Genomic DNA, 20,623 nt, shown 5'->3' on the forward strand with positions numbered 1-20,623 from the left:
AACCAAACACACATGAGGCATTTAAAAAAAATATCTTGATATGACCAATAGGTTATGGTTTTAACTTCTGAATCATGAAGAATAAAGATATCAGACATTTCATAATGCAGCATTATGAAGGGTATGGTAAAGTCCTGCTATAGTTCTCTTAGTTTCATAATGCCTATAATGTTAATTTGGTTTAAGGCTGCTTCACCGATAGGTCAAGTTTTTACTATGCGAAGCCTGACCCTTTGATGCAGTGGAGGAGTTGCTCCTCATATCATTTTATATGAGGTACAGATGTGGCCCTTGAAACATATATGTTTTTTTATATGGATTTTTGTTTACTCTATCAGCCACTTTTTCTAGAGTTTCTTTTTTTATGGGGGATCGCACATAGTAATGAAATGTATTAACATAAAATACATTTAAATAATTGTATTTATTTATTGGCCATAGAATAACAATTTTGCTTTCCATTTAAGTAAATCGTACATAAAAGAACCATTTTGTTCCAATAAAGAATATTTAAATAATTTAAAGAACCTTTTTTCCCACGATAGAGAACCTTTTGTGGAATTGAAAGGTCCCATGGATGGTAAATGTTCTTCATGGAATCATAAATACCAATAAAAAACCTTTAAGAGTGTAGAGCTGATAGAAACCCAGACAGCAACCATCATATTAAAATCCCATGACTTTTTAGTGAAGTTTATTCATTTCCATGACTTACCTGGAAATCACAATTTTTCCACATTATTTCCAGACTTTAACTATGACCGTGGGATGACTGAAAGACGAAAGAAGGTACAGTTACATGTCCTGTTGTCGCTGTTTATTGATGGAGGACACATTCACGCCCATCGCTGACGCTGGCATTCGGAGGAGGAGCAGTTTGCACCTTACATATGTGTACGGTTGAAGCCGCTGAAGTCACGAAACTCCCGAGTCCTTCATAGCAACATTGAAGTGGAAGATGTTTGTGTGCAATTCTCTTACTATCAGCTCTGTTGCTTTTCGCAACTGTAGGACATTGGTGGTAAGTAGTTTACGAGTTCTTACCTGTCAGTATCTTAAAAAGAAATGCGCGTGTACGATGAGTATGTGTGATTTGTGAGACCATTGTGCTTTATAGGGAACTTACCAAGTTTGAAATGTTTATTAGGCTGAGCTGGTTAGCTGACAGATCCAGCGTTAACCTGTGTTTAGTCATGTTACTTAACCACTGTTTTCAGTTGGGTTTCTCTTTTCTTATTATGTATGAACTGTACACTACAGTACATTCCAATGTGAGTTGGGTAACAGCGTGATGTAACTCATCTCGCGCACTTCTCTTGTGCGCCTAGAGGTGGCGCTGTGAAGCGAAGTGAGGCTTCGAGCTTTTTCAGACCAAAGACAGAGCATTCCATATTAATATATTTACATACACTACAAAGCCATGAGATTACTACAGTCATGTACTTGTATGCTATTTTAATTTTACTTCACATAATTCAAAGTTGGAGGGATGCTATGTGTTTTATTTTATACTATAACATAATGTTGTTTTGTGTAATAATGTCAGTAAACTCATAACATTTAGTATCACCCGTCTTATGTTGACCCATCTTTCATTGTCCTCTTTCTACCCCAGCTGGTGCGATATGCCCAGACAGCAGCTGCCCCTGCCCCTGAGCCAAAAATAAAGAAGTTTCAGATTTACAGATGGGACCCTGACACATCTGGTGACAAGCCCCGCATGCAAACCTATGAGGTTAATTTGAACACGTAAGTACACCAATATTTACACAAATGTTAGACAATAAGCACAGATGTTGCACTTAAAGGAAGGAACAGTTCACCAATAAATAAATTCTGTCATCATTTACTCATCCGACTGCCTTCAAAACCATCAAAACATTTTCTCATCCTAGATGTGGCCCAATGGTTCTTGATGCCCTCATCAAAATTAAAAATGAAATGGACCCGACACTAACCTTCAGACGCTCATGTAGAGAGGGTAAAGGAATATAAGAAATACATACATTTAAATAGAAAGAAAATGTGTATTTTTTTAATAATAAATATTACTCTTTTGAGCACAAAATAAACTACTGTGTCCTATTAATGTTACATTTTGACAGGATGTTTGTTTGTAATTTCTCTGTATATAATTTTACAGGCATCTGTGGCTCATGTGCTATGAACATCAATGGCGGCAACACTTTAGCCTGTTTAAACAAAATAGATACAAATACCAGCAAAGTGACAAAGATTTACCCTCTGCCTCACATGTATGTTGTGAAAGATCTTGTGCCTGTGAGTATACCACTGTTAACTGAATATCAATCTGAAATAAATAAAAAATAATAGAATAAATAAATAGAATGTACCTGTAACTTTATAAACTGTTGTTTTAGGATATGAGCAACTTTTATGCACAGTACAAGTCCATTGAGCCCTATCTAAAGAAGAAGGATGAGTCAAAGCAGGGGAAAGAGCAGTACCTCCAGACAATCGAGGACCGTGAAAAGCTGGTTTGAGACCTTCTGCTGAATATTCTACTGATTCTGTCAGTGTGAAGGGTGATTGTGATCTTTACTAATGATTTTTTAAATGCATTCTTCCTCATGCTCATAGGATGGCCTGTATGAATGCATTCTGTGTGCTTGCTGCAGCACTAGTTGTCCTAGTTACTGGTGGAATGGAGACAAGTACCTTGGTCCAGCTGTGCTCATGCAGGTATTTATTTGTATTTTTTCTCTCTAAGTTTATTATATGAGCACTGATTGTGTTATTTATGTGTTAAACACCAGAGAAACTCTTGCTGATTTTGTATTGAATTCTGCAGGCGTATAGGTGGATGATTGATTCTAGGGATGACTTTACCGAAGAGCGTCTGTCCAAATTACAGGACCCTTTCTCCCTCTACCGCTGTCACACAATCATGAATTGTACAAAGACATGTCCCAAGGTAGGCCATCTTCCCATCAAAATACAGCCACCTTTCACTTTGATGGACAAGACTCTCTGTCTGTCGTTGGACATTAAGTAAACGTTTTTTTGTTTAGTCTCTCCCATTTGTTACTGTATTCCATTTAATCTGTGTTGTACTCTCGCCTGTTTAGGGACTCAATCCCGGAAAGGCCATAGCAGAGATTAAGAAAATGATGGCGACTTACAAAGAAAAGAAATTGTCTGCCGTCTGACTTGCACATTCTGGAAATATAATGTACTTAATGATTTAAATTATTGTGTAAATGTGTACATCCAGTATGGAGTGTTATGCTAATATGGGATATTTAGGTTTTACTTTGTTTGATAGTGGAGACCTATAGTCACTGCTAATGTAAAACAAATTCATTTTTCATTGAGGTTATACTGTAATGAATGCATGAAGGTGTAAAAAATGCCTTAATATAACATATAATAACAATATTTGTCTTGTGTCTTAGTTTGTTTTTGTGTGGTATTGTGTCCTACAACTTGGCTTGCTATAAAACATAGCATACTTAAATATCTGCATGTTTAAGATCACAGCCATTTGTTTAGAAATGATGTTCTGCCTATGATGGAAAGGAATGTTTTATAGTAGGGAAGAAGATGAGAATTGCATGCTTTTTCAGAATAAAATAGATTTAGAGAAGGCCAAGGCTCGTCATGTCCTCCAGGTGGCGGTGTTAAATGGGTGAGTTGACAAAAGAACGCAAAGGAAGAAGGGCTTTGGCGTCACGTTTATAAAACTGACACTTGAAGCAGAAACTGTTAGTTTCTGCTGTCGTGCAATGAAATAATGATCCTCGAGTTAAAGTGTGTGCTTTAGCACTCACGTTTTAGATCATAATATGGATTCACCAGATATGGGTAAGTGCAAGTCGCCTGTGCATGTCAATATTGAATTAAATATAACTAAATAAGTCACTGTCCCTTGATCACGTGAAGTCGTCTTGGCTGAAATTGAATAAAGAATTTGTGTATTTACAATCTGTAGACTTCATTCGTATGATATATGAATAAAACTGGATATCCGACATTTGTTCAGTTGTTCAATGTCATCAGAGCAGAACATGTAGCTGTTTCTGAAAATCTCTTAAGCTGTCATTGTATCGGTTTTCATCTGTATCAGTTTTTGTATTTTGGTCAATGTATGACATCAGAAGGTTATATTAATTGGGATTTTTAAACTAAACATAATCTGAGTTTTCCTAATGTGGCGGCTGTGGATACTCTAGGATTGTTGTTCTGTGAGTCGGATCCTTTCAATGAATCGATCGAACGGCTCAACAAACCATCTGTTTTGTGCGAGAACCGCTCGGAACGTTTCACCGATGAATCGTTCCGAGCGGTTCTCGTTCAAAGTTGGTTTTCATTACACAATGTTTTTCAAACACGTTATTAAACGTGCAAAAACTTTGTCAGCTGAGTTAAAGATATTTAATGTAAATGCATTGTTTAGGTTCTAAAGTAATTTATTTCCATAGATTGAATCATGGTTGCAAAAACTGAACTAAACAAATACTTTTTTCGAACACTAAACAAATTATAGTCACTGCTAATGTAAAACCAAATTCTGGCATTTATCTATGATGTCAATACGGTACGACATTTTACCCCCCCCCCCAACAAACCAGTTCATAAGAAAGCTCACCGGCTCACACAGGGAAGTAGGCGGACCTGTCGAGTTGGCTTAAGTTACCCTACCTTACCTGAACGGGAGCATTACCTATCTCACTTTCAGGTTTACTAGTTGTAATGTTGTGGATATTTCATCAAGTAGAAACTGTAATGTCATAGACAAAACTCGTGGTGAATGTTTTTTTTAGGAACTTGCATCAGAGAAAAGACCAAAGGGTGGTAAGAGCTTTTTTTGTGTGTGTGCCTTTCTTGAAAAATACAACCGTAGTTCTTCAGCACGTAATATTCCATGGTTTTATGTGGTTTTCATTTCAATTGTTAGAACTGACGGAAACAATAATTAGGCATAAGTTACTTGTCGTTATGTTGAATCAAAGTCAGTTGATTTGAACTTGTGAAATAACTCGTTGAAATGGGCCTGGGCTGCTGGGCATCATGTTTCTAACACATTGACTGCTGGATATTCCACCTCCTCTACTCTACTGAGGTGGCTGAACCTGTATTTCAAGCTCTGTATCATAAAAAGCCACTTAAAATAGCACTAAATAGCTCAGTATTTTATTTTGTGTCCGTTGTATTGCCCAGTTTCGGCTGGTAAAATACTTATTTTCTTATTAATATCTTCCAGCCCTCTTTTATTAATATTTCCTATAAGGATGTCAGCATATGAGTGTCAAAATTATACTGACGTAAAAAAAGTTGCTCATTATAAAGTTTTGCTGTTTCTCACTTTTGTTTGAAGGAAGCATTTAGGCTATAAAGTGAAAGTCAGCTATTTTTGTTTGTGCAGAAAGAAACTTAAAGCAAGCAAGCAAAGCACATGACCTGAAAAAAAAAAGTAGAAAGAAGAAGTTTTCAGTTTGGTTCTTCCCTTTTACAATCCTCCTTGAACTGGAAATACTCCAGGCTCACAAGCTTCTCAGGTTTAACCTTTTAAAATACATCTTTACAAACCTTCAAAACTGATGAAAGCAATAAGCCATTTTATAATTTTTTCTTTTTTCTATAATTCTGATTAAAGAATACAAGGGCACATGAATTAAAAAAAAGAATAAATAATTTATAATAATTACTGCAATATTCCATACATTTTTTATTATTATTTCATGATGATTTTAATATTACAAAAAATGTCGTACCGTATTGACGTACATCATAGATAAATGCCAGAGTGTATTCTTGTATTTACAAAAAGGGAGTGTACACTGGAAATGTTATATATTGTGTTTGCACTAATGTCTTGGTGAACTTTAAGAGCTGCTGCTCAACAGGACCACTGACGGATCTTGTCTTTTAGGAAGCTGTTGTCCGGGGTTGGATGATGCGTCCTCCCCAGACACAGAACCCCTCATAAAGGATCCAAGACCCAAGGACCTCAGCACCGTCTCACATATGGTACTATGTTGGGAAAACACAAATGCGCTTCTTGCTATTCTAGAACTTTATTAATTTTATAATCAAATGTAATGTGATTTGTTTCTCAGGATATTCAGGGGTACAGATGGGTGTGCTGGAAGGTGTGGTTGTGCCGCATTGGGGCGGTATGTTCTGTGGGCCTGCTGCTAGTGCTCTTCAACTGGCGCCCTCGCCTCGGCATCCTGGCCCGGTGCAAGTCCTGTCCCATTTCAATGGCGGATGTTTTACTATTAAAGGTATTGTCTGTCTCCATATGCAGACTGTCTGCTTTACTGAAAATTTAAATACTGGTTGGTAAAATATTGACAAATGGGAGAAGAGTGTACATTAAATCACAGTTTTCCATAATAAGGAAGGATTTTTTAAAATTTGATTATGATAGGACCGATATGGACAGCAGTTTGTTGTAGACGTGGTTAAAGAAGAAATTGAGGAAGGCAGGTAAGACCCGCAGTATATTTATTACTCCTGCTTCTCCTTTTTTCTATTTATGTGTTTTATAAGTTTCTTTCAAAAAGGAACCAGCTACTTGTGTAAAGCCATTCTTTGCTTTTTAAAATAAGGTGTAAACCTTCATATTAATATACATCTATAATATAAACCGAAATATATATAACATTTCAAATTTAAATCAAAAGAAAAAACATTAATTTAAATAAGTTAATCTAATGGGAATTCACAATATTTGAATTGAATTTTAGATTAATTTGAATCCCTTTAATCCCTGTTTTTGCATTGTGACATTATTTTCATAACAATTAAGCACTTTCTGGCCTACATTGTCATTGCTGTAATGTGGGAAAAATTATATATAATTTAAATGGTAAAGTTTTTTACTGTTTGTATTTATTTAATTATTATATTAAAAACATATTCAAAAATACTCTATAATGTTTGTTTATAAAGCCATTTAACTCTATTTTATGTTGATCTCTATCAGTATGGAGTTTGCAGGAGGAGAGGCGGATGAGAATGAATGGAGAGACACCGTGCAGCTACACAGTGAAAAGGTAACATAAGGGCAGTCAAAATAGAGGGTGTTATGTACATTTCAGGTCCATCTGCTTGATCATATCATGTTTTGCTTTCATCTAGAAAACCATGCTTAGATACTATGTGTTTGAGGGCATGCGCTACATATGGATTGCCAGGAAAGGAGCCTTTTGCAAAGCAAGGTACTGTCTGATTGATATATATATATATTTGTTTCCTCTGAAGACTCTACATGGTTATATGATTATAAAGCTTCAATTACTGTGGTTGTAAATCTTTCTGTAGTATCCTCAATGAAGGCTGGACCTGCGCTGACCTGCATGGCCGACAGCAAGGACTGAGTCGAGCAGACCAAAGCACAAGGTCTGTACCCTTTCAGTTGCTATATGACATGTGAATATAATTCATGCCAAACACAATCAGTTATTTTTTTTACTCTGTCCTACAGAAAACAAATTTTTGGGGCCAATATCATTGATGTACCTGTGAAGTCTTACTTGGAACTTCTCTTTGAGGAGGTAGTCCTTTTTTTCCCTACTTTTTGTATTTTAAGTACGCTGTAAAATTACGGACACTATTTAGTGATTAAATAGTGCCATACCCTGGATTTATATATTAAATACTTTGTGAAAGATTTATATATTGATCCGCTCTCCTTCTATTTTTCTATTTTCAGGTGCTCAATCCGTTCTACGTATTTCAGGTGTTCAGCATCATCCTGTGGATGTCAGACAGATACTATTATTATGCTGCTTGTATCTTCATCATATCCTTAATATCAATCGCTGTGTCCCTTTATCAGATTCGTAAGGTATGCAAACATTATTTATACTACTTTTGAGCTCTTTTGTTTTGCTGTGAATTCATATAATAACTAAGTTGTTGATAATAATATGTCGTTTTATGTCTCTGCAGCAAAGCACCACTCTCCGCCGCATGGCCCGTTTGGTAGTGGACATTACTGTGCGCAGAGACACCGGAGGTGACATTGCTTACCAAACGTTAATAATATGCAGCCAGCAAAGTGACGTTCTTCACAATGTTGGCTTGTTCTTTGTGAAAGCATGTTTGTGTGTGTGTCTTTCCAGAGGAAGAGTGTGTAAACTCTGAGGAGCTGGTTCCAGGTGACTGTGTTTTGATTCCAGCTGAGGGTTTGCTCCTGCCGTGCGACGCCGCCCTGCTGGCTGGGGAGTGCATGGTGAACGAAAGCATGCTGACTGGTGAGAGAATGCAAACAGCCTTTGAAATTGTGTATTGTACTAAATCTATATGCATTTAGAGGCCTTTCCGTTCTTCCGTTCTCACTACTGCCGCTTTACCAACTGACAGGTGAGAGCATACCAGTGATGAAGACGCCATTGTCTACTTCTGGAGCCACATACAGTCCAGAATCTGAACGCAGACACACTTTGTTTTGTGGCACACAGCTCATCCAGGCTAAAGGAGGCGGTCCTGCTGGGAATGGGGCCATTGCTGTTGTAACACACACAGGTGATTTATAAAGCAATACATAATTTTTTCTATATACAGCGCCGCTCAAATGTTTGGGGTGTGTAAGATGTTTATATATATATATATATATATATATATATATATATATATATATGTGTGTATATGTGTGTGTGTGTGTGTGTGTTTTATTATATATTAATTAATACTTTTATCCAGCAAGGCCAAAAGTGTTTTTTCTTTTGCAATGTTATCAGTTTTTTTGCCATTTCAAATAAATGCTGCTCTTTTGAACTTTCTGTTCATCAAAGAATCCTGAAAAAAAATTAAAATATTATGGGTTCCACAAACACAACTGTTTTCAACTTAACATGTAAATTACCCTAAACATGTAAATTACGACTGCCTGGATGCACAGAAAAATGTCTGATTGATTTATATTAAAAATACTCTACAGTCTACAATACACTTGCTATTAGCTACAAGGCAGAGAAGCCATAAAAATGATTTTCAAGTTTACTTCCTTTTGTTGTTTTCTCATGAAAACCTCTTTTGATTGTTCATCAGGGTTTTTTACTGCCAAAGGGGACCTTATTAGTTCTATCCTCTACCCTCAACCATTAGACTTTCGCTTCTACAAGGACGCTATGAAGTTCCTACTTTTTCTAGGACTTCTGGGTAAGTTGGTTTACTTGGTAGGCTCTTATGTATGTGCTATAATGGCGTTTGTTAATGTTTTATAATGCAGAATATGGGCCTTTATCAATGTGAATATCTGTGTTTCAGCGTTGGTCGGCACTATTTATAGCATTGTGATACTGTCAAGGAGCAATGTAAGTATTTCAGACTTACATTGGAGGGGCCATATCTTATACTTCTTTCTTTAATACTTAGTTTTTTTTTACTCTGTTAGTCAAGATTGTTTAGCATTATAGTAATCGAGCGCAAACGTCGGGTTCCGGAAGTAAAAACTCCATTCATTTTCTCCATAGAGAAATGTATTTTTGATCGATAATTTATAAGCCTTTAAAGACTGCACTACTGTGAGCTACAAAGTTGTTAATCAATGGTTTTTGCTTTTGTTGAAGCCATAAACCTGCATTATTTTACCTTATTTTTATTTTTTTAATTATATATATACTTATATTTATTTGCACTTGCACTTTATTTGGTTTTAAATAATTTCTTCCTAAATTGCATTTTATTTACAAATAATTATACTTCAGATTTAATTCCTCTGCGTATTCACTTCTTGTGTCATCAGACGCCCTGGAACGAATTACTTATCCGGTCTCTGGATATTGTGACAATAATAGTTCCACCTGCTCTTCCTGCTGCTCTAACTACAGCCGCTATCTACGCCCAGAATCGCCTGAAGCGTCATGGGGTGTTCTGCATAAGCCCACCTCGTATCAATATCTGCGGAAAGATATCACTTTTCTGTTTTGATAAGGTAAGTGATCAAGGTTTCACGCAATGCTTTAAGGAAATCCTTAAAATGGTGTCCTGATGAGTGATGAATGACCTTGTAGATGGGTAGTTCAGCTCAGGTATATTCATGTTTCAAGAATTTGCTTGATCTAATATTTGGCTTTTAAAGACTGAGCTTCAGGCTGTTCAAATACATTTTGTTTCATTACTCAGTGAAGGTGTTTTGTTTGTGTAATGATTACATCATCAGTGCCCTGGATTAGACCAATAGAGAACTTCTTTCCTTAACTGCCCATGTCAGATCTGTTGACTGTAGGAGTGTTCCTTTTACACATAATCTAGCCAACATAGATAAGTTTATTGACATTATTATTATTATCATATTACTTATAATATATGATATTATTATATGTAATGCATATATTTGTGTGTGGGTGTTTATAAATTAATTATATTTATAAATATTTTCTTTCTACAGTAACTCCATCCATATCCATTTCATATTGTTTCCCCCATAACATAGAAATAATTTTAAACTTTAAACATACAAATAAGTTTTAGACTAAAACTGTTAAACTAAATTTTTTTTCTCTAGAAAATATGATTCATATTTTTGTGGGTCAATACAATTGTTCAACAATTGATTGTATATATATTATCCATTTCACAGTGCATAGTGTTTCAATGTGTTATCAATTCTTCATAACAAACAAATCATTTTAAATAACTTTAAATGTTTTAAAATAAACTACTCACAAGGTTGGCTTCATATTTTTGGGGGGTGAAATATCAAATTAATCAATTAAAAAAATGTAAAATACTTTTCCAAGGACAGTTGTTCAGAGCAAAAATAAATGTCCAACCTCTTCCCACCCACCAAAAAAGAAAAAAGTCCCCTGGGATGTAGTGAGACTAAAAGAAAGATTTTTACCAGTTTATTCTAAGTTAGCCCTAGCCCTTTATTATGAAGCATTTAAATTTTCAATGCCATCTTACATGCATCATGTGCTTTCAAAGCAAAGAAATTGGGTTTATTAGTGGCAGCATTATGCAATAGAGGGTTAGCAATGACTGATAAGATCTCTGCTGCTGCCTTGCTTAATATCAAGATCCTGTCTGAAGTGATGCTGCAGTCTAACATCCTGTATGCATATTTTTGTGTCAATGAATGTTTATATAAAGGTGTTCTCATTGATCTTACCGTTTTTTTATGGCATTTTAAAGTTAAGCTAGTAAAAGAGAGTGCTGTATAATTTTCACTTGCTATATTTCCATCCACCCATTTTTATCCACATTTTCCAAATATCACATTAAAAAAGCACCGGGTAGAAACACCAAGATGTGCATAAATTCTAAATTTGCGCATAAAAAATTGCGCACTCAATTGAGGCGGTTACATATTTTTATCCGATAAGACATGCGCATAAACTACGAGTGAAACCCATTTACCGAATAAATCCCTGGACCCTCAACAGTGGATGTGATTGGATAACTGGACTAACCAGCGGACCAATATCATTGAACAGCATCTCAAATATTGGTTTGATCATTCTGAAATGTCTGAGCCAAAGTCTATCATCAGGATCATTTGGTAATGACCTCCCAGAAACATCTCACACGATTGCATCCCCAAACACTAGCATCTGAACGCATGATAACTTGACAACATTTATTGCGTTTCGTCTTCACGCTCTGAGACACAAGTCGTTTATGATGGAGGTAAAAAGAGCCACAGTGGCTTCCATTTTTATTACAGATATTTTGCGCCAGTTTCCCTGGAAGGGATTTTTCTCTCTTGAACACATGGGATGGAAACGCTGCTTTATTCGCAAATGTTTTATGTGATATTCCAGTTTTGTGCACAAGTTAAATTTGCAACTGTATAGAAACGTAGCTATTGTGAGTCAGTTTCTTTGTGTTTGTTTCAGACTGGCACTCTGACAGAGGAGGGCCTGGATGTGTGGGGCGTCATGGAAGCGAGTGGAGGGGTATTTGGCGAGCTGATCCCTGACCCTCTCTTTCTCCCTCCTGGAATGATGCTTTTTGCACTTGCCTCCTGCCATTCTGTAGCTTTGCTGGGGGGTCAAGCACTTGGAGACCCACTAGAGCTCAAAATGATTGAATCCACTGGATGGGTAATGACTGGTTTCTCACAGTGCTTCATGTTCTTAAAGGGATAGTTTACCCAGAAATGAAAATTCTTTCAACATTCATTCATCCTGATGTCGATCCAAACTTGAATAACTTGCTTTGTTATTCTCACAAAAGAAGATATCCTGAAAAATGTTTTTTTCTTGTTCATACATTGAAAGTGAATGGGCACCAAAACCTTTTAGCTACCAACATTCTTCAGAATATCTTCTTTTGTGAACGTTAGGAACAACATAATGAGGGCTGTGAGCTGATTTCAGTAATTCACATCTAATTTCTTTAAGCCTTTTACATATCAAAGTTGCCATAAAACTGATTAAACAAAACAGATTCATACTTCTCATGTCATCTTGCATGCAAAATGACAGGAACTGACTGAGCCAGAAAATGAGATGGGACATGATTCTGAATTTGGGATATACAGAGTACTAGCAGTGATGAGACCTCCTGGACCTGAGCGCCTGTCAGAAGGAAATGTAAGTTGATATGAAGAAAAGGCTGGTTCAATCAAAAATGAAAATCATTTACTCACCCTCATGTCGTTCCAAACCTGTATGACTTTCTCTCTTTTTGTGGAACATGAAAGAATATACTTTGAAACTGTTTTTGTCTATGTCGTGAAAGTCAATGGGTTTCAGTGTTGTTTGGACCCCAGTGTTCTTCAAAATATCTTTTGTTTCACAGAAAAAAGAGAGGCATACAGGTTTGGAATGACATGTGCATGAGGAAACGGTGACAGAATGTCTATTTCTGGCTCTTTAAAACAAAAAATTGAGAAAAGAAAAAAGCCATTGGATAATGTTTTAATCCTAATCCTTTTATGTGTTTTTCAGTCTGTCAGTCAACCAGTTGCAATTGTGCGGAGATTCCCATTTTCCTCTTCTTTGCAAAGGATGAGCGTGGTGAGCGTTGGGCCAGGTGGATCTTCTCCTGTCGCATTCCTTAAAGGAGCACCTGAGATGGTGGCCAGCTTCTGCCTCAGAGAGAGTGGTGAGGGCCTGACTCTTGAAACTTGTCCTGATTCTTATATCACCTTGAGAAGAGCAAGCCGGAGTATATGAAACGCTACCTACCTATTTATTTTTGTGCTCAGTTTTGTTCTGTCTTTGTGCTCTCGTTGTGACAGTGCCTTCTCATTTTTCACCCACTCTCCGGGAGTACGCGAGCCAGGGCTTCAGGGTCCTTGGATTTGCCTACAAGCACCTCAATAAGGAGACTGACCTAGCCACTGTTGAAAGGTCAGCTGTTTTGTTTTATAAACACTACAGTTTATAGGTTTGGGGTCGGTAAGATTTGAAAAAAATGTTTTTAAAAGACGTCTCTTATGGTCACGAAGGCTGCATTTATTTGAAAATACAGTAACATTAATAATTTAAAATTACAGTTTTCTATTTTAATATATTTGAAGATATAATTTATTCCTGTAATGCAATCATTACTCCAGTCTTCAGTGTCACATGATCCTTCAGAAATCATTCTGATATGCCGATTTGCTGTTCAAGAAACATTTCTTATCAATGTTGAAAATAGTTGTTCTGCTTAATATTTTTCTGGAAACCGTGAAACATTTTTTTTCTGGATTCTTTGATGAGAAAGTTCAAAAGAACAGCATTTATTTGAAATAGAACTCTTTGGTAACATTATAAATGTATTTGCTGTAACTTTTTATTAATTTAATGAATCCTTGCTGGATAAAAGTATTAATTTCTTTTCTTTTTTAAATCCTACTGATCCCAAGCATTTAAACTGTAGTGAATTGAATTATTATTGCATACTTAAATTCTATTTATAAAATATAATAGATATTTAGAGAGAGACAGATGCATGCTTTACATTCCTGCAGCCACGTCTCATTTTATAATAATATATATGGAAGCTTTATTGTTAAAAATGTTTTGGGACAAGCGAATTTACCTTTCAAACAAGTAAAGCATCTTTGTTTCTCTCTGAAACACAGTATCTAGTAGGGCTGTACTGTCCCAGTCGATTAGTCGATTAATTGGTCGATACGTTCTGGTTCGACCAAAATTCTGATTGGTCGATTTTTTGCCGCGTTCATTTCATCAGTTTTGCCGCGCTGAGGCGCGCTCATTTCATCAGGTGGAAAGCACTAACTGCTAATGGGGGTGTTTTCAGAGTACCCTTGTTTCACTGTAACAGTCTGTCTTCAGAACACCCCCCTTGTTTTCACCTTTTTTGGATTAGCCCAACCCAAGACAGAGCGATAACTATAGAAAGTTTGATGCTGAATATTATTTATTTAATTGTGAGAGCGTTTTAGTCAGTCCTCTTCTAACATGTCAACAACAAAGAAATCGACAGTGTGGCAGCATTTTGTTAAAATTGATAACAGGAAAAAGGTCGAATGCAAAGTTTGCAAGCAACAATTTTCCACAGCTCGACGACAAACATGATATATCATCTTGGTAAGCTCACTTGTCTGCGTTAGCTTGCCCTGTCTGTTTTGAGTAGGCTATATGAACATATCAGAATTTGCATATTTCAATGTTTTAGTGTGATAACCTAACTTTTTTATTTTTTATTTGGAGCCTAATGCGCAATTGCGCTGTGCTGTTGGTTGTGTTAGCTTTGAGCCTAGGATGCTTTATTTTTCAGTTATGCACTTTATTTCGTTTCTGCTCTTGATCTGGTTTGTTTAATAAATATTCTTTTTTTATTAAAGTGGACTAGCCTTTTGTGTTTATTAAGAGTAAAAGCTTTAAGTTAATAGTCTATTCGTGTCTCAGCTGCGAAGCTGAGCTCATGTTCAGCCTCGCTTGGTGCGAGGACATGCACGGTGAAATGATAGTGTCTGACAGTTATAACTTATTATTATAACGTATGACAAAAATAATTGTCTAAATTATGTTGCATATTCCTCAACAGTTCTTGTGATGATATCACTAGTTGACAACATAGTACTATTTTCGGAAATCATAAGCTATGATATTGCGCAGGTGCACGTGATGCAACGCTGTCAGAGCCGACAGACTCGAGTGTCAGACTCATTTCAGTGCAAAATAATTAGGTCAAAAACGATTTAATATACTGCAAATAGCCTACTAGTTTTTTATGTTTATTTATAATTCATTTAGGCGGACAACAAGGCTACCAAGTACTGCGTACATTGCGCGCATCTAATTAATTTAACGTTTTTTTTTCTACCATCATTTTTAGTCGATTTTGGTCGATTTTTAGTCGAAAATTTCAGGACTTCAGTCGACCAAGATTTTCTTTGGTTGAGTACAGCCCTAGTATCTAGAAAAGCTTAACATCGGGCCTCTTGATAAATGTTTGCTTATAGGGTGGAGGTGGAGAAAGACATGAACTTCCTGGGTCTGTTGGTAATGAAGAACCAAGTAAAGCCAGAGAGTGCTGAAGTCATTCGCACTCTTAAAATGGCACAATTACGGCCTGTTATGGTTACAGGTATGTCCAAAAATGACAAACGTAATCTAAAAACCCTTATACTGAATGTTTATAACCTTGATTTGCTTTATGATCGTTAAATTGACACTAAACATTGGCCTCTCTCTCTCTCTCTCTCTCTCTCTCTCTCCCTCTCTCCCTCTCCGTCTCCATCTCCCCCTCTCTCCCTCTCTCTCTCTCTCCCTCTATCTCCCTCTCTCCCTCTCCGTCTCTCTCTCTCTCTCTCCCTCTCCCTCTCTCTCTCTCTCCCTCTCTCCCTCTCTCCGTCTCCGTCTCCCTCTCTCTCTCTCTCTCTCTCTCTCTCTCTCTCTCTCTCTCTCTCTCTCTCTCTCTTAGCTTTATAGACACAGGGAAGTGAAAATGATTTGTCACATTGTTTTTTCTGCTCTGTCAGGTGACAATATTCTCACTGCTGTGAATGTAGCACGTGTGTGTGGAATGGTGCTGTCACATGAGAAGGTTATTTTCGTTCATGCATCGCCCCCTACTGCCAGTTCAATGGCCTCGCTGCAGTTTCATCAAGGAGATGGTGCAGTAGCCACCGTTAATACTCATGAGACTATTGATAATCCAGTACAGGTTTGCTCTTTGACCTATTAAGTGCTTTATAGGTGTTACCATTGACATATCATGTAGTAATGCCTCATACAGAGTTTTTATTAATTGAGAAATATTTCCTCTTCCTGTACCCTAAGGGTCTCTACCAGAACAGCGCCGGCTATCATTTGGCTATAAATGGAATGTCCTTTGCAGCACTTTGTGATCATTTCCCTGAATATCTACCCAAGGTGACTTAGATTAAGTTTTACGAGTATTGATTCATTCCAGTTTTAGACCGGTGATGTGGGGACCATACTTTTCAAATGGATTTTCTGGAAATTGACAGTGCTCATTGTTTCTGTTACAGATTCTGATAAGGGGTACAGTGTACGCCCGCATGACCCCAGAACAGAAAACCCAGCTGGTAAAAGCACTGCAGAATCTCAAGTGAGTTCAGTATTTGAAATGTGTGGTCAAATGGAAATAAAGAGCAGTAGTGAGCATTGCTTGGAAATGATCTGTAAAAAATGTAGATGTATACAACATCATTGATAAATCAACAATGAATACAGTAATATTGTCGAATTTGTCAGCAGGGGTTTGTAACACTGAATATAACGGCCATATCTCCTGACTCGTGTGCAGTTACAGGGTGGGCATGTGTGGGGATGGAGCCAATGACTGTGGAGCCTTGAGGGCTGCAGATGTTGGTGTGTCATTGTCTGAAGCTGAGGCCTCTGTGGCGTCTCCTTTCACATCCAAGTCTGATAACATTAGCTGTGTGCCTTTACTCATCAAGTAAATAACACTTTTACCATAATGTGTACACTATTACCTGGCTTTTTAGCCAGAAATTGTATAAATAATATTGTATTCTTGACTTAAGTTATTATATCATCAATATATAATTTATTTTGTTTATATTTATTTATTTGCTTTTATTACAACAATTATTTATATTAATTCAAGTAATATTAATCATGTTTGTTTTTAATAATAATAACTTTTTGTAGTAGTTTTAGTAGTAGTATTTATTGAATTTTGTATTTTTGACTTAAATTATAATATCAATATATGATATTTATAATAATGTATTTATATTTATGATTAATAATAATGACTATTTATGAACTTTATTAATTCAAATATTTGATAATAATAGTAATAACTGTTGTTTATTGAATATTTGATATATATATATATATATATATATATATATATATCAAATATTCATACACTGTCATAATGTACAATAATAAATAAATATAAATAACAATTAATTTTAATAAACTACGATTATGATGTGTATTGTTATAAAACTAAATCTAATGTCTAATTTGTTTGAAAACAGGGAAGGCAGGTGTTCACTGGTGACATCATTCTGTCTTTTTAAGTACATGGCCTTGTACAGTCTGATTCAGTTTGCCTCTGTTCTTATTCTCTACACTGTGAGTGTTTGCCAATTATAAAAAATTTTCATGAGCTTAAAATCCAAATCCAAATATACAGTGAAGTAATTTGGGCATTTTAACAATCAAGTTGATGATTTCTTTTATCTATTGTAGGAGAAAACAAACTTGGGAGATTTTCAGTTCCTCTTCTTTGATTTAGTTTTGGTGACAGTTTTGGCTATAGTGATGGGACGGGGAGGTCCCAGCGATGAGCTCCACCCACAGAGACCAGCTGCCAGTCTTCTATCTCTGCCAGTCCTGGCTAGTTTACTGATTCACACTGTGCTGCTGATCCTAGCTCAAGTGTCTGCCCTACTTATCACTGTCTCACAAGACTGGTAAGCAACTGACCTAAGTGACCTAGTTTTTAGGTAACATTAAAAATCCTTGTACCCTCAAAACTGTTGTGTTATAACTATGCGACTGTTTGCAGGTATGTGCCTCTAAATTCCACTAGGACAGGGGCTGCAAACCTGCCCAACATGGAGAACACAAGTATATTTGCCTTATCGGGGTTCCAGTATATCATCATGTCTATTGTGATGACTAAAGGATATCCTTACAAAAAACCACTGTATTACAATGGTGAGAATTTTAACCTGACCCTAGACCTGTTTAACAGAGCAAACATAGGCTTGTTTGACAGAAAATGCACTGTAAACCTGTATCAGTCATCTTTTATCATCAATCTAAAATAATGGAGTAAACAAATCACAATTTGTTTAAATTTTTTTTGACTGAATCCAGATCATTTGAGGAGTTTGTAGATTCACATTGGGGTTTGTGTTTTATTAAATGTAGATTTTGCCTATGGATGTAAATGTGTTTCCCCTCATCATGCAAATTAGATTTCACAGTGATCAAGAATTCTAGAATAAGTTATAGTTCTCAATGGCCCACTCCCGATAACCATTTAATAATTTGAGACATTATTACAGGAAATCCTCAATGTAGATGTAGTCTATGTTTAGTTATTTTTAATGTTTTTTCCTCCTCTTCTTAGTTTTGTTGCTAGTCGCACTGCTACTCTTCTTTGCTCTTATGAGCTGGCTGGTGCTTTTCCGTCATACCATCATCCATCGTGTGCTACAGCTCTATGACATCACTGATATGAGATATAAACTACTGCTGGTGGCCGTAGCCGCACTCAACTTGTTCATATGCTACTTGATTGAGGTACAGACAAATACATGTATGACCACATGGCGTCTGGAACATGAAACCAATATCAGTAATTGCAGTTAAGTTATTTCTCTTTACAGATTCTTATTGACCAAGGTGCCCTGAACTGCCTTCGCAACCTCAGGGGAAAACGCGAGTCCAAAAAGCAGTTCAAACGTCTAGACGTCCAGCTTGCAGAAACACCCTCATGGCCGCCCCTGAACCAGACCTTGTTCCCACCACAGTGCACCATCATCGGTGTTAGCTAACACCTACCTCCCGCTTTAGCATTTCAAATCTCCCAATGCACATATCCAGTGTTGCCAAAGATCTGATAGCACCTCTCAGTGCACTAGTGAGGTATGGCTACCAGATGCCGTCCTTGTCTGCCTATTATATATGGCACAAAACTTATCATACAGTAACAAGAGTGAAGTAAAGATCACTGTTAGTGATGGTATTTCTTATAATAGAACACACAAATGAACAATTAAAAACTTTTAAAGCTACAATATGTAAGATTTGTGTAATAAATTATCCCAAAATCACTTGCACAGTGTGGTATATTTCCTGCAGTTGTGTACTTACAATATCCCAAAAGTTCCCAAAGATTTTTAATTTCAGAGAAATTCCAATTTTAAATAATGGCTCGTCCATGTTCACTTGTCGCCTTTCAATGACGTAATATCCGCGTTATCCCTGGTTTCCGCTCGTACTGCCATAGTAACCATCGGGACGGACGTGGAAAACTGCGTTACGTCAAGCGCCACGCTCACGCTGTTGTTGATTCGTTCAAACATTATGAACCATGGCAAGCAGACTGGGACAAAAGTAGAACTAAAACGAGGATCAATATCAGCGTGGCGTTTTCGAGATGCCGAGAGCTCCACGTCCGTGACAAACTTTGACTTGACAGAGACGCCACTCTTGTATGTACTTTATTAGACAGGTGAGCAAATGTACATAAAACTAATCAATGTTATAGCCTATAGCTCAACATGATGAAATGTTAGAATATGATCAGTATGTTATTCTTATGTTGATCTAGCTTATTGCTAGTCTCATACAGACAAACTAACACATAGAATAACATAAATGCAGTTTAGTGTGATAGTGTAGACCAAGTGAAACAGCGCTGCGTTACCTCACAAGTTTAATTCGTCTAATAAACTGACCTATATGAGTATTAATTCAGCACTTGCGGGTAGTTTGGTAGAATGAAATATCCGCAGGACTTGCTGATATCTGTCTCTCATTAGCAAACGCGCACTGCTTCATACCACCATCTTGTTAAAAACATCAATGTATTCACTCATCCATAAACATTATTAGATCCTTCGGCATGACGACAAGTTCCATAATTCCGCTTATGCGTCATCAACCTACGCCTTTGTGACTGTAAGAGGTTAGCGACGAAAAAACTTACATATTGTAGCTTTAAGTCTTTTGAAGGTGTGCTGAATGATTTAGAAAAGGGGTGGAAACATATTTAACACTTTATACATGCAAATTAACAGTTTTTACAGAAAAAAGGGGCATATTGACTTGAGAACTGATTGATTTGGTTACTAACATTAATCCAAAATATTGAGCATGTTGTTGTAAACCCATATGCTTTTTTTTTTTTGGACCATAAAAGTGCTACCAAAGCATTCAAGTTGCTTCAAGTTGTTGTATTGGAAAAGTAATGCATACATGCTGCCTACTTTATTTCTTAGTGAAACAGATTATTGAAAAATATATATTTTTTAAAACAGGGCAGGAATTTGGTTTAATCCAGCCATTGTTGATTGGGTGGAAGCATGCTTGCAGTCGATTGTAAGAAAGGGGGCGGAGTTTAAGCAAATTAAATTATTGGAGACATCCACCATACGTCACCATAGAGAAATCTGATGCTTTCACCAGGGGTCCAGTTATTAGGCTACATTTTAATAAAAAAATTGCAAGGCCAAAAACAATTCTTAAAAATAAAACATGTAAGGGGAAAACATTCTTTATACGTGGAT

General features: G+C 36.6%; 2 protein-coding genes across 3 annotated transcripts; both read left to right on the forward strand.

Annotated features, from left to right (window-relative positions):
* The first annotated feature begins 864 nt into the window (after nt 1–864).
* On the forward strand, nt 865–3,399 carry LOC309479992 (succinate dehydrogenase [ubiquinone] iron-sulfur subunit, mitochondrial-like). The gene is made up of 8 exons (XM_082144325.1): nt 865–1,021; nt 1,616–1,749; nt 1,896–1,981; nt 2,144–2,280; nt 2,382–2,498; nt 2,602–2,703; nt 2,813–2,935; nt 3,090–3,399. The coding sequence occupies exons 1-8, from the start codon at nt 959–961 to the stop codon at nt 3,168–3,170; spliced, it is 843 nt and encodes a 280-aa protein (XP_082000451.1). The 5' UTR covers nt 865–958; the 3' UTR covers nt 3,171–3,399.
* A 290-nt stretch (nt 3,400–3,689) lies between these two features.
* Nucleotides 3,690–20,269, forward strand: atp13a2 (ATPase cation transporting 13A2). Of its 2 annotated transcripts, none has more exons than XM_082144321.1 (29): nt 3,690–3,825; nt 5,894–5,991; nt 6,081–6,248; nt 6,395–6,453; nt 6,953–7,022; nt 7,108–7,187; nt 7,291–7,368; nt 7,454–7,523; nt 7,682–7,816; nt 7,921–7,987; nt 8,094–8,225; nt 8,335–8,496; nt 9,022–9,132; nt 9,241–9,287; nt 9,719–9,907; nt 11,814–12,020; nt 12,405–12,512; nt 12,870–13,026; nt 13,163–13,274; nt 15,341–15,465; nt 15,860–16,044; nt 16,161–16,253; nt 16,373–16,452; nt 16,651–16,803; nt 17,357–17,453; nt 17,571–17,794; nt 17,890–18,041; nt 18,460–18,632; nt 18,719–20,269. In XM_082144321.1, the coding sequence occupies exons 1-29, from the start codon at nt 3,807–3,809 to the stop codon at nt 18,884–18,886; spliced, it is 3,519 nt and encodes a 1,172-aa protein (XP_082000447.1). In that variant the 5' UTR covers nt 3,690–3,806; the 3' UTR covers nt 18,887–20,269. The 2 variants fall into 2 exon arrangements, with proteins under 2 accessions (XP_082000447.1, XP_082000448.1); XM_082144322.1 differs by lacking the exon at nt 3,690–3,825 and adding an exon at nt 4,617–4,815.
* Nucleotides 20,270–20,623: the final 354 nt, after the last annotated feature.

Source organism: Leuciscus leuciscus (assembly GCF_965113295.1).
Source record: "Leuciscus leuciscus genome assembly, chromosome: 18".
Taxonomy (NCBI): Eukaryota; Metazoa; Chordata; class Actinopteri; order Cypriniformes; family Leuciscidae; genus Leuciscus; species Leuciscus leuciscus.